Genomic DNA, 17,345 nt, shown 5'->3' with positions numbered 1-17,345 from the left:
AAGTCAAACAATTCCTAGGGGCTCTAATTCGAACAAAGGAAGGCCTCGTCTTCCCCTCCAACGAGAGTGTCCAAAACATGCTGTTTCAGATCCCCCAATATGTGGCAGGTCGAGAGGTGACGGTGCGCAAAGCGATGCACTTGCTAGGAATGATGGTGTTGTGTATTTATTTGGTACCTCACGCGTGCCTGCGCATGCGCCCAATGCAAGAGTGGCTCAACAGCCAGTGGTGTCAGGCCAGCGGACAATGGGACGATCTAGTGGTGGTCTCGCAGGCCTTGGTTCTCTCGCTACGGTGGTGGACAAAGGAAAACCTGATAATAGGAAAACCCTTTGCCACACCCGCGGTGGAGGCCATTCTAACCACGGACGCATCCCTCACAGGATGGGGGGCTCACCTATCCCATCAGATTGCTCACGGAGTGTGGACTCCGAACGTAGCATCCAAGCACATAAACCTACTGGAGCTACTGGTTGTGTTCAAAGCACTAAAAGCCTTCCAGGAACACCTACAAGGGAAGACAGTGATGGTCCTTACAGACAGCACACAGCCATGTACTACATCAACAAGCAGGGAGGCACCCACTCTCCAGGACTGTCCAAGCTGTCCCAGAATATATGGAAGTGGGCTCTCAGACACAACATGTTCCTACTGTCACAACACGTACCAGGGGAACTCAATCTGCTAGCAGACAAACTCAGCAGAGACTTCCCCCTGCCCGAAGAGTACGAATGGCGATTGCATGAAGACATCGTCTTAGACGTCTTCACGCAATGGGGATTCCCGGAAATAGACCTGTTCGCAACTCTGGAGAACTCACAATGCCAAAGTTACGCCTCCAGGTACCCCCAGAACCAGTCCAAGGGGAACGGTCTGTCGATTCAATGGTCAGGGAAATTTGTTTACGCCTTTCCCCCGACTCCCCTTCTCAACAAAGTTGTGCACAAGATGCACCAGGAACAAGTTACCATGATACTAGTGGCCCCAATGTGGGCCCGGCAGCCATGGTTCGCTCACTTGATGGAGATGTCCCTATCTCCCCCAGTGAAACTTCCCTGCCCGTACAACATGCTGTCACAGGACAAGGGCAGGACACTGCCCTCAGACCATGAACTTAGCAGCCTGGCTCCTGAGATCATAGAATTTGGACATCTACAACTTCCGCAGAGATGTATGGACATCCTCAGGGAAGCCAGAAAACCTAATACTCGCCACTGCTATTCTAGCAAGTGGAGAAGATTTGTCATCTGGTGTAGAGGTAAGAGCATCAACCCGGTTCACTGCTCTCCCACACAATTGTTCTGTACTTGACCCATTTACTGGATTCAGGTCTAGTGTTCAATTCCATTAAAGTCCACCTGGCGGCACTTTCTGCATACACCACTTCCCAACTTAGTGTCGTGGTGGAAGATACCAGTTATCAAGGCCTTCATGGAGGGGGTAAAGAGAATACACCCTCCGATAGCTAACCCAGCTCCCGGATGGGACTTAAATGTGGTACTTTCTAGACTCATGGGCTTGCCATTTGAACCCATGCACAAGGCAACTCTTAAAGACCTCACTCTTAAGACGGCTTTCCTAATAGCTATCACCTCCATTAGGAGAGTAAGTGAACTACAGGCTCTTTCTGTCCTAGAACCCTTTGTAACAGTTCACAAAGATAAGGTGGTTCTACGCACACACCCAATGTTTGCACCGAAATTCATCTCGAAATTCCATGTAAGCCAGTCGATAGAACTACCAACGTTCTTTCAGAACCCTTCCAACTTGGGAGAAAAAAGTCTGGATACACTGGATGTACGCAGAGCTGTCATGTTCTACATGGAAAGAACCAGGCCACTGAGAAAGACTAATCAATTCTTTGTCTCGGTGGCAGCAGGAAGAGAAGGAGATGCAGTCTCAAAGTCCACTATATCTAGATGGATTGTTCAATGCATCACTCTGTTACACTCTTGCTAAGAGTGAACTACCCTTCAAGCCAAGAGCACATTCTACTCGAGGCACTGGGGCTTCCATAGCTTTAATTGCAAATGTTCCCCTGGAGTCCATCTGCAAAGCGGCTACCTGGAGTTCTGTGCACACCTTTACAAAACACTACTGTCTAGATGCACACTCTAGATCTGACTCCCAGGTGGGGCAGGTAGTATTAAGACATCTTTTCTCTACTGTTCCTTCTCATAACCCACCGCCAACTCCGGGTACTGCTCGCTAGTCTATGCACAGCATGTGATTCTAAGCAGATTAACAAACATCAGGAGATAGTGCATTACTTACCGTAAAAGCATTTCTGATGGTTGTATCTGCTTAGATTCACATGCGCCCACCCTTCCTCCCCGCTCGGATGGAAGGAACATAGACATCTTTCTACATCTCTCTCTTTTCTGTACTCACTCACATATAGAAGGCTCCCTCAGGGCAGAAAAAATACAAACAGAGGGACCTCGACGTGTGAGGGATTGTGGGTACAACGTACGTCACTACAGGGATAGTGTTACAGACGCGCCTTGTCCACGTCCCCTTTTCGACTACGAAAAACAAATGCAGTACTCCGCAGTGACCACTGGATGTCGGACCTATGCACAGCATGTGAATCTAAGCAGATACAACCATCAGAAATGCTTTTACGGTAAGTAATGCATTGTCATCTACTTTCTGTTAGAATGGCGAGAACGTTTCTAAGGAAACTAAAACTTTGAGAATATTACCAGCTTACCAGCTTATTCAAGGTAAGTAAATCCTATAAATAATGTTCAGAATGGCAGAACATAATTAGGGTAAGTAATACACTCAGAGGTTTAAAGTTACCAACCTTTTTACAAGCAAGTACACTTTTCAACACTTGTCCTACTTTTCAAGGCAGACGCTTTAAATGATCTAGCCCTTCCCAATTCTAGCACATAGTTAACTGAGGCAGAAGAGGGACCCTAGTGGTCTAGGAGCCAGCAGTAGGCAGGGTGAGATCGGGCTCAGTTGCAGGCAAAGTCGGAGTTCCTGAGGAAGACTGTTCAAACAAGTAAGTATTTCACTTTAAAGTTAGTTGTGTGTCCAGGGACTTCAGAGAAGACACCCTAGTAGGATTCCGCAGTAGGCCTGAGTGAACCCGGTGAGTGGCCTCCCAATCACAGAAAACACCCCAAGGATACACAGGCATCACAAGAGTCTGAAGGTAAGTAAATACCCCAGCCAACACAGTACCTCAGCACAGAAGAAGTGGGGTGTGCTGCCTCACTTAGTAAAATGTAAAGAGGGATGACAATCCCTCTCCACTACCTGGGAACTGCAGTTCACTCAAGTACATGAAATAGACATTAACAGGAGAGTACATGGGGGCAACACAGCCTAAGCGCAAAAGCTGTAGGAAACTATAACTTAAACCATTCACTATTGAGAGACATAAAAATGTCACCCATAAAAGGAGCAAAAGACTAGGTCAGAGAGGAAATAGGTCCCCTTCACCTGGTGATAAGTTAAAATAGTTACCTAGTCAAAGCAATAAGTTTGGGCGTTGACACAGGTCGGGAAGATTTATCATTGATATGCAAATCTTACCTAACTATTTCTTGACATACATGTCCCCAACTCTTAGTGTAAGTCTGTACTACCCAAAGTATCTTGGTAGAATGTCAGAGCAGCCAGGCTTATCATAGGAGGAAGATGTGAGCTGTAGGTAAGTACACTGGACCCAGTAAATACAATATTCCAAAGGAACACTTAAACATAAAATGCTACATTAAAAATATACATGTATTATGTTTACACAAGTAAGGTAGATAAATACTTAATTCGCTTAACCAACACAGATGGACATTCTTAATACTTTTCAAAGGCCATTGCTTCAATGGTAGTTGCTTGTGGTTACGATTTGACAGTTCTACCATATTATTGGTATTACCGCGCACTCGCATTACTTCAGATATACAGCAGTTGTATTTAGTTGCCAAAACCTTATAAGATGTCCTTTAGGAAGGAAAAAGGTTGGTTAATCACACAGCAGCAGAGCTTAACATTTTAGAGACACTTTTCAGGCTAACAAACGCTTTTAAAGTCAAATCCTTAATTGGATCCAAAGTTTTGAGAAGCAGCAGAACTCTCTAAAAAGTCCAGTTTTGATTTCACTCCTCCTTGAGCAACAGGGAATTAGGGCAGAGCTTTCTCTGATTCAGAGAAAATACTATTTTGCATCCCACAGGGAGCATGCTTATCACCTGCTCTTTTCAACCTTTAAATGAAACCATTTTGTGACTTTATTATCCAGCATGGGTGTGTATTTCGCCAATTATGCTGATGACACCGAGCTTGTGATTGACCTATGTGGTGATCAGAAGTGCGACTTGGATCGGCTCAACTCCATCTACGACTCAATAAAAGAATGGAAGTGCAGGAACTGGATGTGCCTCAATCCCACAAAGACTGAGCTCATGATCTTTGACTCTGCGCAGGCGAGAGCAAAACTAAGTCCTAAATACAAATCCATGACACTCTGGAGAGTCATGAGACTCCTAAGAGCGAACACATATCTGGAGCCAGAGGGATATCATACTGGCTACCAGAGCAAGTTTCAGGTCCCTTTCGTGGCACATCCATGCCTAGATGGGAAATCTCCCAGCTATAATAAGAAACGCATAGCCCCATACATTCCTTCCAGGCACCTACGATCAGTTACCCAAGGACAACTGGTAGTACCACGTGCTAAAAAGGCCAAAGGATGTGGGTGCTCCTTAGACGTCCTTGCGCCTCTAGTTGAATACACTACCTCTGAAGATACGCCTAGAGAAATGCTACTTGGCGTTTAGGAAGCAACTGAATACCTGGCTGTTAGAACAATTACTATTCCCTATCCTGTCCTACCCTTTTGTCCTGTCTGATCCTTGTGATCCTATGTCTGTGTGTTTGTTTGACTGCACCATAATGTGTGCCGGCTTTGGCGTATATACATAAATAAAAAAATGTAATAAAAAAAACAGCAAAAGCTCCTTAAGATACTTTCAGTCTCTAGGACAAGTTACTCAGCAATATAACACAACGATGGAGACTCTGCAAAAGGACTCACTAAAGGTACACAAGCTGGCAAGCTTGCGTCAGAGGTAGGGTGGACACCTCTTCACACACTCGAGTCCCTCTGGAGCGGCTTCATGGTTCAAGGTAAGTTATACCTTTCACCCCACAGTACCTTACGTTAGGAGAAATGCCTGTAGCCGGATTCTCCTCTGTGAAGCAAGAAGCGACGAACCTGGTGTCCTGATGCCGCGGTCTGGTGACGAAAGGAAGGACTCTGAATGGGATGTCTCGGCAGCAGTCTCGAGAGTGGACCCTTGGCACAGATTTTTGCAGTCTCCTTGGTCTGTCTGTGATTTTGGTGCTGTTTTCTCAGCACCAACAAAGCACAGTATTTGCCCCGTCACTCTTGTTTGCTTCTGCATTATGGTAAAGGGACTTGGATGAGTCGGATCGTGCCTCTTGCAGTCCAACTGGAGGTCACCAAAGTTCTGCAAGGATTCGGCCTTGCAAAGACGCTGCACTGCAAAATGGGGTCGTAGGTTCTCCTGGTATTAGCGGTCTGCAGCACTGGGGAGGCACAGCACCTCGAGAGATTGCTCAATGTGTAGTTTGTCTCAGGACTGGTTGGTCCCATCAGCCAAAGGGAATGAGTCTTCCTCTTCGAAGCTCCTCTGTCAATTAGAAAATGGGGTCAGGACAGCCGTGGTTGCTTCATGGTAATTGGAAGGGTAAGCCGGTGTCTCTGGGCTTCGGTTTTTCTGGAACCTCACCTTTTATTTAGTTTTCCCATGCACTTCTCAGCATTTTACAAAAAGGGGTGGGTGGCTGTCCAGTCAGGACAGCCAGTCCCCCCACCCACCCCAGTGGGAACGGGTTCCATTCAGGCACTCTGGCAGACAAAGGGCAGGGAAGTGAATAACTCACCCACTTCCTGCTTGCCCAAACACACTAGTGCCTAGGCGGAGACGCCCAAGGGTCCCTATAAAGGCAAAACACACACAAACCCCACCCCCCTAGAATGGTAGAATGGCTACCAAAGAACAACCACGATCGAAATGGCAGAAAAAAAGGGTGCCATGTTAGAACATAGGTGACCCTATTTTGCATAACCGAGATTGTGAATGCAGTCTGTGGTTAAAAACAAGCACAATAGATGGTAGAACACGTCCACTGCACCAGCCTCATAATTATAGATATGATATGATGATATGGCATTTTTAACCCGTCTGTACACAAATATTTCTAGACGAGACAAGACGAGAAGGGGAAAACCGTGGGAGGGCAAAACAACGTTCTTACTAGGCCTGTGTCAGATCCCGCAAGTGCAATGAAGAGGAAGGGAAGAAGTGCACGTAACTCAGTGCAGCCAGCTGGTGGCTAAGTGCAAGTAACTCAATAAGTGCAGCCAGCAGGTGGCTTATAAGTGCACAGCGAGGGGACTGTAGGGTTGCAGATAGAGACCACAAGTGCTGGCGGAGCAGGAGGCATTGCGAAGGGCAACTGGATATCCAGGAGCCTAGGCCCAAGTTCAGAGGGTAGCCACGTGACCAGTGCGTGAAGCAGTCGGTACATCAGCAGGGGAGAGGAAGAGAGAATGCAGAAGCGAAAAGGAAGGTCTTGAGTTGCTTCCAGAACTGGAAGTGGTTCTGCTCAAGTTTGAGGGAGGCAGGGAGGCTGTCCAGAGGGAGGCCCCAGCCGAAGAGATATCTCTGCCCCAACTCTCTGCTTGGAAAAATGACTGACCCTCAGAGAGTTGGAGGTGGATGAGTGGAGAGCTCGAGAAAGGAGATGTTTAGGAAGAGAGAGTTGGAGGTTGTGCCGTCCCAGGCCCCAGAACGCCTAGAACTTGATCGTTGCCCCCACGGAGATCCAGTGAAGAGATTTCAGGGCTGTAGTGATACGATCCATGGGCTTGAGGCCAAGGACAAGTCTCGTAGTCCGATTCTTGATAAATTGTAGAGGTCGGAGAGTAGAGGCAGGAAGACTTAGAAAGAGGCTGTTGCAGTATTCCAGCCTAGAGAGGACCAGAGCTCTGCAGTCGTGATCTAGACAGTTGTCTATGTGACTTACTAGTCACAGGAGCAGAGAGAAGGGAGATACTAGGTATCCCCTTAGTATTCCACATAAGGTGTGTGCTAATCAGCCAGTAAAACGTTTTAGGGAGGATACAAAGTATCCCTCTATCTTTAAGAACTGTAGTTACTTGAGTATAGTAAAAGAATCTCAAAGGAGAACCCAAAGGGTTCCCTGCAACACTGCACACAGGGTGCTGTGTGCTGCAAATGTTCAAGACAGATGCCTTTAAAGAGATATGAAGGAAAGCAGATTCCATAAGAAAGTTAAAAATTGGAGAACAGAGTTCCAAAAGTCAGAGCAAATAAGCATCAATGAGGGGAAAAAGTCTCCCCTTATTCAGGATAGAAAGAATGAGGTCCAGAAGTCTAGCAAAAAGTGCTGGGGGTCTTACTAGGGGAGGGGATGAAGCATAAAAATTATAAATCTCCCTAACACACTTGCCATTATTTGAAATGCTGAACAAACACTTCTGAACGTGAATGTATATATCTGTTTTATAAGAGCTTTGTATGACAATATTTGCCTAGTATTTTTATCTGCTTAATGTGTATTTAAATGCCTAATCATTATATATTTGTGTACTTTGCTGTCTAACTGCAATTATTGGTGATGTTCTGTGTGGACATATTGTAGACCTAGACCACTTTTACACCCCTCGTGTATCTAAGCCTTACCCCTGTGCTCCTTTTGTCTCAATTGGGTTTGGATAGGCTTCAGTGTCTTCCCTGCTCACCATAATAGCCCCCCCCCCCCCACCCACACACACATTTCGTTTTCCACCTGGGTTGATTTTAGAAATATATCTTAACACTAGGCAGATTGTGTGGCCAATGGCTTTCCATGATTGAATGTCGGTTCCATTGAAACTGGCATTGCTTATCCCATCATGGATAGCCACTTTGCCACAACATCTGCCCAACAACATACATTCAGGCACCAGGATGTGTACAGACACCAGACCATCCCAGCGCCCACATCCGGACTCGCACACAAACCACCTCTTTGACAGGGAACGCTGTAGCTTTCGCAGAGAAAAGTGCTATATAAGGCATTTCCGGACCTGAGAGGGCAGGAAGAAAGCCAATGAACAACATGGTCAAAGGACAGAAAAAACCTCTTGACATTGCCATCTTAGAGTGCCAGCCAGTCTTAGTAACCAAAGCAGTAAATAAAACGGTGCATGAGTAATGCGTAAAAACAAGGTAGACAAATATCTGCTTCTGCCAGACCATCCTAGACACATTGTAAATGTAAAATGTAAATATAAAACTCTAAAAGGATCATCGCAACCAAACAACAAACCATTGCCACAGGGAACACCAACACAAGCCTTTCTCCCTTAGTCCAAGCGCCACATCTTGCTATACACCTCAAAGCAGCCCTCATTAATGCACGCTCCATACCTGCTCATGCCATAGAGATACATGACTACATCAATGAGCAACAACTTGACCTACTTATAGTGACTGAAACCTGGCTCCACCAAGCCTCCGGACCTGCACTTTCTATTGCCATTCCACAGGACTACACCATCCTTAGGGTAGACAGATTGAAGTCAGTAGATGGGGGAGTAGCTATTATTGCTAAAACCCATCTCAAAATAAGAACATGCCCAATAGAGTACCCAGACGGTTACAAAGTCCTGTTAGCTAAACTAGCTACGAACCATAAGACTACTATAAACATAATAGCTATCTACAGAGCGCCTAATACTAAATCTCAGCCTGAATTAGACATACCCTTACTACAAACGCCACTCATCAAACCCAACACAAAATGTATAGTCCTTGGGGATTTGAACCTTGGATTCAATGATACCCAAGACCATAATGCAGAAGCACTACACAGTGCACTCAAAGACATGGCATTCACACAAATCGTGAACGCCCCCACCCATACAAAAGGGAGAATACTAGACTGGATTCTACCACTCAATACCATAGTATCCATAGACTCCGTTAACTCAGTTCCTTGGTCAGACCATCTCAGTATAAACTTCTCTATTCTGTGCAATGAACCAGACCTACCTAAAACTATCATAGCAGATTTTTACGTAACTAGAAATATCCGTAAACACTCAGCAGAAAGCCTCAACCCATTGTTCGATAGCACCCTCAATGACAAAAGGATCAATAATGAGAACCCCTGTGTCCTGGCCGACACCTACCATAAATGCCTCACCAATACAATAGACACCCTAGCACCCTGTGTCAACAAAACCAAACATAAGGACAAAAAAATCTTCCTTCTGGTTTAATGAGGAATTTGTTTCTCTTAGACGGATTAAACGATCGTTTGAACACCGGCTAAATAAAACCCACACCCTAGAAGCCATGAAAGCATTCAATACCGCAAATAAAACTTATAAAGCAGCCATCATTGCCCATAAAGCAGACACCTTTAATACTAGAATCAGAAATGCCTCCTCTGATATTAAAGAGCTATTCACCATACCTGAGGAGCTGGAGAATCCTATTCCTATCATTAACCCGGTCCAACCAAGTAAAGAATGGTGTACCACTATCCAAGATGCTCTCGCCAATAAAATTATATTACAAAACAAAATTATCTCCAAAAGAAATCTCCTAACTGATAAACCTCCCACGTCTAACCAAATCACTAAGCAGATAGGGACATTACTCCTCCCTTCAATTTCACCCCAGTCTCCCATGATGTAGTACATAGTACTATATCCAAACTCAAAGCATCTAATTGTAAAGGAGACAACTTCCCAGCACACCTAGTCAAGCTATGCGCCCCTACCCTCAAACCTATAATTACTAATTTTGTGAATGCCTCTTTCAATTCCAATCTGGTCCCAGTCAGCATTAAAGTGGTGTGGGTCACCCCACTACTAAAAAAGGCAACATTAGATCCACTAGCCCCTACTAATTACCGGCCCATGACGACAGTCCCCTTCCTACTTAAAATCATTGACAAAATATCTTACAACCAAATACAAACCCATCTTGAACAAAACAACCTCCTAAGAGCTAGACAATCTGGCTTTAGGCCCAACCACAGTACTGAGACGGCCCTCTTAGACCTGAAAATCCAATTAGACACTATCCGAGACACAGGCAAACTAGCTACCCTACTGTTGCTGGACCGATCAGCAGCATTCGACCTAGTTGACCATGATAAACTATGCAACACCCTAAAAAAAGGTTTCAGCTTTTCAAACAACGCTACATTCTGGATCAAATCCTTTTTAACAGACCGAGCATCTAGAGTTGCCGTAGGAAATTATGCAGCTGACCCTATAGCAGTTCCCATAGGAGTTCCCCAGGGATCCTGCCTCTCCCCCCACCTTCTACAATGCATATACTAAACTCCTATTCTCAGCCCTTGACGACATGGGTGTTGTTTACACTAACTTTGCAGATGACACCCAGATCCTCATCCCCATTACAGGTGATTACACCCAAGACACCTACAACATCAATAAAGTATAAGCCATAATTCAAAACTGGATGGCCCTTAATAGCCTTTGCCTTAACTACGAGAAAACGGAGGTTCTCATCGTGGGCTCTCAAAAAACAATAAGCACCCTCCAATCCGACTATTCACATATCAACATTGACGGCACACAGATCCCAGTACTCAAACAAGTCAAAAATCTTGGGATATATATAGATGCTAACCTCACTATGCACAAACAAATATCAGCCCTCTCCTCCTCTACAGCATACACAGCTAAACTTATTGCACTCAGCCGCAAATTTCTTACTCCCACAAACTGTATTACTTTGGCTGGAGCACTTATTTTAACGAAACTGGACTATTGCAACATCCTTTTTTTAGGAACATCCAAAACTAACATTAATAAGATTCAATTACTACAGAACAAAGCCCTTAGAGCGGCCCTAGCTATAAAGAAATCCGAACACATATCCAACATCAGGAGAGAACCACTGGCTGCCAATTGAAGCAAGAATCATATTCAAAACACTTAGTGTCTGTTCACAAATGCATCACAAACAAAGCGCCTAGCTACCTCAACAATACCATTAAGAAAAAAATCTCCTGCAGGTCACTTTGATCCAATAAACTGGCTCTCTTGGAAGTACCACATTATAAATACAGCAGAGCAGGAGGAAGTAGCTTCAAAGTCCTAGCCCCGTCGCATTGGAATGCATTACCACTCAGTATCAAAATGAGGACACCTTACTATTATTCAAAAAAGCACTGAAAACTTGGTTATTCAATAAATACTAACCTTTACTACTCCTAATCCACCTTAGCACTAGAACGTCCTGGCCTACCTCATCTTCATGGAACTGAAATACCAAATGCTGATCCCACATTTATGTCCATATGTGTGGCCCACATGTATGTCCAGTGGTCACTATTAGACCTGCATCTAGTGCTTGAATCGATCTGTGCTCTGACTGCCTGACTGATTGTAACATTATATAAGAAATGTGATTATATGACTATAACCGCAAAACTGTATAAAAAATGTGATAATATGCTTGCAAATTCGCTGTGATACCTTCGGATCTGGGCGAGTAATGTAATAAATAAAAAAAATTAAAAAAAAGCCATTACCACTTCACTTAGAGGTGATGTTAAGGAGAATTTGCAAATGTATACAGAGGACTCCACAATAACAGCTTCCTGCCTTCTCACGTGCTGGGTGTGTCTAGTTGCAAGTAGCGCCAAAGACTGTCATTGAATATATTCAGACAAAGTAATAAAGATTCACATATTTTAATTAGTGTGTACAAAATATTAAAAAGAACATCACATAAAAACATAGTGAAATCAACCTTTTGGGACTAACATCAGTAGGCCCCAAATTAGGCTAAAAACAGTCTCTGTATCACAAAATGATTGTGTGGTTAGTAGGGACGTGAGGTAAACATTTCAATCCGTTCATGTGTCCTCATATTGTTGTATAGTTGTCCTTGACTATGTCGACACTAAACAATGTGTTTCTGGGTCCTAGCAACCTATATATGACAGTCTATAGCCGATTTAATCTGCCTTACGACGTCCACTGAGGACACTGTATAGTGACACAGGGTATTTAAAGATGGCCTATAATGTGGGAAACTTCATTTTCAACAATCTAAAAACCAAAACGAAATAGTGTTGGTGACACCTTAAAACCTTTTAACGTTTTGGATCTCTTTTTTGGAAAATGCAATTATCAACACTAACCTTCTAATTTCTTTAATGGCATGTGAGGCTTCATCTACAATAAATTTGATGGTATTTCTTATTCAACAGGTGTTTCAATTCTCAACATCGTGTAGCTATAAAGTGAAACATAAACACTCAGGTCTACTGTTTCTCCAAATGGCATTTCACATATTTTTCCACATGCATAGAAATGCTTCACTTTACACTCATGAAGCGCCATTCAGATATTTTAATAGTCAAAATGTGAACGTTTTTTTAGACAAAGTTATGGGCATGTAAGTGCTGACATCATGTGCATGGACTCGAGCCACTATGTTCCCTTATTACTATAAGGCTATTATTTGAAAAGGCAACATTGGCTTGATAGTTGTTTTACCAAGCTTAATTATCAATTAGCAAGAAGGCCATCTCTAATCTATGTCGGTACATGGACATAGAGAGAAACTGCCTGAAGATAAACAATTACCTGTGTGCCGAGTATTGGCTAAGCGCATGTTGTTAAGTTCTGCAGCTGTACGAGTGTCGCCCAGTCTGTAGAAACGTGACAAGCATCAAGGGGCAAAATCAGGCTAAATCTATGATGTAAACCATTACAGCACTGTGATGTGGACACACAAGCCTATTTACAAAACACTGAGTCCTTACTTGATAAATGCGAGCCGTCCGTGTTATTCGCGTTCCGCGCGTCCACTGCTAAAACATTAACCCGCAGCTTCCTCGTCTAGTGCTCGTTATATCAGAGAACTAGACCGGGAGGTTGGTTGCAAGATGGCGAGTGCGAGCCGCCATCTTGGATAGACAATAGTGGCACGCAGCCAATCTACGTGCATGTGTGTTGCTACACATAGTTTTGGAAGGATTTAGGATAACTACATATTCCTTTTGGTGTTGTTTTTATTTTGTATTATACATGGATATAGCCACTGCTGCGGCTGAAATCTGTGAATTGAATATGGCATATTAATCCAATTCTCAACCGTGTTGATATAAATGACGTGGTGCTATAATGAGATCCTTGTGGTGTGAAAGGGCAAAACACATAGGTCCTATTGGACTGGGAGGTGGAGACTTGGGATCTAAGTATACCCTGCCATATTGAATGTTTCATGTCAAATGGTCATAACCAACCATGTATATATTAAACTGCGCTAAATCGAATGACTATGATTAATTGCATATCAGAGTTGGTATATAGAAGCCGCATATCATAGCGGAAATATCCCAATTTGGCGATTATTATTTTTTGCCTTATGTTCCACATTAGGGCATAAATGCTGTATTCTGTCATCCATACTAAACAGTGTGATAGTGCAATAAATCATTAAAGCTGACTGCTTAAGAGGTGCATGCGCACAAGAGGTGTATCAAGTCATTTATGAAAGAATAGGCTCCATTACTACTTTGGGTATTAGTCTTTGCTCATTTCATGGTCCTGCTGGGCCCGCTGAGTTTCCTGGGATGCCTCTTCCCGTGGATCCCCGGCAATTAATTCAAACACGTGTTTATAGTTTTCCATCCCCGTTATGGAGATGGATGAGTTTGCCCTTTCACAAAAAGGGATCAAAAAGGTTATAATGTGTTTCTGCATTTAGGGAAATAAATTGGGAGACAATGGTACTTAAAGTGTATTATTAGGTTGCTTTAGATACTCATCAGATTTTTCACAAACATTATATTCCTTTACTTTTGCTTTAAAGGAATGTGAAATCGAAGAAGTAGCAGCTACTAGCGGTGTTGGAACATCTGAAGATGAGGAGAAGCCATGGCACAGCGATGGTTCTATCTCTAGGTAAGTGAGTATTTAGCCTTTGAGAAGTCTTTGAAGTTTAGCATTCTGTTACAGGCTTCCTATTTCTGCCTTGTTCCAAGCATTTGTGAAGACTTGCATTGGTGATGAGGCTGCTATAGAGACCTGTTGCTAAATTTTGAAGTAGATACGTTTGTGTGTTTTCGGTATCCAGTGATGATATCCCTGGAAATAACATTGAGGGTGATTAGATATTTTTTTTTAAAGGCTCTATCCAACACTTTCCCCAAATATTCTAGGACTGGAGTTTGTTTATATAATTGCACCAGTCCTAAAATATGTTGGGGAGGGAATTATATGGCCTATAAAAAGAAAAAGAAAATTGAGACAACTGTCATGTTTTCTCCAGTGATAATATCACATAGAACTGTGTTTTCATGATGCAGACTGATGTTTTTCTTTTCCAAAGTAGGCATTGATGCTGCAGAACTCCTACCTATATTACACCCTAAGTTTGAAATGGACTTCTTCCTCCTACAGCTTCCACATCTCATGATTATTTAACCACTAGGGGCTGCACACCATGATTCTCCGTGTGTTTTCAGGGATGGTATATATGGACCACAGTGTGTCCTATTTAGACCTAATATTTGTAACACTGTTCCTTCTCCAGCATGGGGTCTGGCATGGATTCACATGCTCATGAATATTCCCCGTCGTCAGGCTGGGAATCCTCGGTAAAGAAAAAACCAGTATCAGTTTCGTTTCTGATCTGTCTTTCGTAGTAATAACCAATCACTGGTCTCTGCGTCATACTGACCACAGCCAATGACTGCCCTCTACCTAAGCACCGCCTCTGGCAGCCATCTTCAGATTTTTACCGCACGTTCATGTGTTGGGATCCTCGTGCTATTGCTCTCGAGCGTTAGTGCTATTTTTCGCGCTTTTTCACAAAAAACTTCGATTCTTTCGGTCAAAAGAGCCTCAAGCTCCACCGATCCTACATCCGATCAACGGGGACCCGTGTCGGATTTATCTGTGCCCCTCAAGGGTGAAGATTTCGTCGAGCTACACTTCGGAGGACTCCAGAAGCTTCTCAGGCCCGGTCTCGGAGATGGCCCAGGAGAAGGGAAGCTCGACGCCCGGAAAGCTGTTCAGGGTCTGCCCTGGATGCCAGCTGCAGAACGTCTTTAAGGAGGACGAACACTCTTTCTGCCTTTACTGCCTTCATGAGGACAAGACGCACGTGGAGAAGGACTGTGCGTTTTGCGGCAACATGTCGGAACGGACCATGAAGGACCGCCATCAACGTCTCGCCAACTGGCTGGAGGGTAAGAGCCCGTCTGGCGAGAAGAAGAAGAAATCCGAGCGGTCTTCTAAGACCTTTGAGGGCGCCCTGGCGACGGGGGCCCAACATAAGGCCAAGCACCGCGGGTCCGCTGGCACCGGGAGCGCCGAACGGTCGGGCTCTACGGGCGCCAGGCAGGGCGCACCCTCCCCGGCACCATCAACCACGAGCCAACGCTCTGGGTCTGGTAAGAGGAAGGCCGAGCACCCGGCGAAGCTCCTGGAGAGGCCCCGGTCGAGCTCTAAGGCAGAGGAGGAGCGTGGCAGTGCCCCCTCCCTCAAGGATAAGGCGGTGAGCGCACCTAAGGTGGTGAAGGCCTTGATCCATCCGACCAAGCCCTCTATCGAAACGGTCGCGGCGGCCCTGGCTCAGCCTGTGGTGGCTGCACCAGTGGTGGCGACCTCAGGGCCCAGAATCTCCCTGCCTCCTCGGAGGGAGTCTTCTTTTGTGCCCATCGATAGGACCCCCGTGAAACCCTCCGTGGGGAAGAAGAAGGGGGGGGCAGGGCGTCGTCGTAGATTCGGCCTCAACCTCAGAAGAGGAGCTGATCGAGGTCTTAAGCCACGGCCTAGGCGTGGAAGAAGGCCAGCCCGTCGGAATGGACCCCGACGCAGGTGACGACGACGACATCGTCGAGGATACCGACGGGGCCCCTGCTCGCCCGTCGGACTCCCCTCTGCCAGCGCCGCAAGACAACTCGGCGGCCATTTTGTTGGCCATACAGTCCTTATGCTCCGAGATAAGGACGAGGCTACCGTTACCGACGGAGGAACCTCTCCCGTCGGGGGATCCAGAACCGGGACCTTCTGGTGTTCCCCCTACCAAGAAAAGAAGGATCCATCCACCACCTCCTTTTCAACCGTCGCGCCCCGTCCAGCCCTCCTCCCCGTCCACCCGAGGGGATGATACGGGGACTGACACGGCAGCGACGGGTACGGACGACGAGGCATACGACGAGGATTTTCCGTCGTCGCCTCCCACCAGGGCTTCTCCGCCCGACGAGATCGGATCTTTCCACTCCATGATCTCCAGGGCTTCCGAGCTTTTCCCAACTCTGCCCTGAGGAGAAGAAAAAGGAAGGCTTCCTTTATCAGCGGCGCGAGGCCAAGAGGAAGACGGTCCTTGCAGTGCCTCTGTTGGACGACATTTGGGATGAGGGCCTTTCCCTCCTCAAGAACCCTTCCACGACGCCAGCTACAAGAGACCGGTACGAGAAAAAGTACCGGGTCCCGGACACGGCCCCCCTATGCCTCCGGGCGCAGCCTACCCCGGATTCCGTCGTCTCCGCGGCAGCCAGGAAGAAAGCGGGGGGGGGGGTGCGGCCTCCACATCGACTTCCCCGCCGGACGGCGAGGGAAAGAAATTGGATGCTATGGGACGTAGAGTCATCTCCTCGGCAGCGACGACGATTAAAGCGGCCAACGCCTTGGCTATCGTGGCCCGCTACGACAGGGAGCTCTGGTACAAGATAGCTCCCCTGCTGGATTTTCTGCCGGACGACAAGAGGGCGGAGGCCCTGGAGATCCTGCAGGAAGGTGAGGTGGCCTCGGACCACGCCATCACCGTGGCGACGGACATCGCCGACACTGGGTTCCGCCAGCTGGGCAACGGCGTTTGCCTTCGACGTCGTGGATGGCTCAAAGCTACCGACTTCCGGCAGGACGTACAGACCAGAGTCCTGGACATGCCCTTCGACGGGAACAACCTGTTTGGGAAGACAGTGGACGATTCCCTTCAGGCCATCAAGGCGGATACTGAGACGGCCCGGGCCCTTGGAGTCCTGCAGCAACGACGGACGCCCTTTCGGAGCGGCGGAGGCAAGGGCGCCTCCAAAGGTTCCGGCGGCGGTTTCGCTTCCTACCGTCAAGCGGCCCGCTCGTCGTCGCAAGAGGCCTACAGAGGACGAGGCAAGTCTAGCGGACCCCGCCGTCGTCGCCAAGGAGGTCAAGGCGGCAAGGCCGCGTCCAAGCAGGATTGAACCGGCCGTGGGGTCGGGCCCCCACCGAAGCACCCCGGTGGGAGGGCCG

At 46.3% G+C, this 17,345-nt stretch overlaps 1 protein-coding gene across 2 annotated transcripts in view; it reads left to right on the top strand.

Annotated features, from left to right (window-relative positions):
* PHIP (pleckstrin homology domain interacting protein) overlaps positions 1-17,345 on the top strand; it is a 2,101,228-nt gene that overhangs the window by 952,275 nt on the left and 1,131,608 nt on the right. For both annotated transcript variants that reach the window (XM_069606291.1, XM_069606290.1), the window contains exon 22: positions 13,921-14,012. In XM_069606291.1, the coding sequence (XP_069462392.1) occupies positions 13,921-14,012 (92 nt within the window). The remainder of the gene's footprint in view (positions 1-13,920; positions 14,013-17,345) is intronic.

This window comes from Ambystoma mexicanum, chromosome 4p, assembly GCF_040938575.1.
Source record: "Ambystoma mexicanum isolate Mex_15411 chromosome 4p, UKY_AmexF1_1, whole genome shotgun sequence".
Taxonomy (NCBI): Eukaryota; Metazoa; Chordata; class Amphibia; order Caudata; family Ambystomatidae; genus Ambystoma; species Ambystoma mexicanum.
The sequence above is the reverse complement of the archived record's forward strand: the minus strand, read 5'-3'. Positions and strand labels throughout refer to the sequence as shown.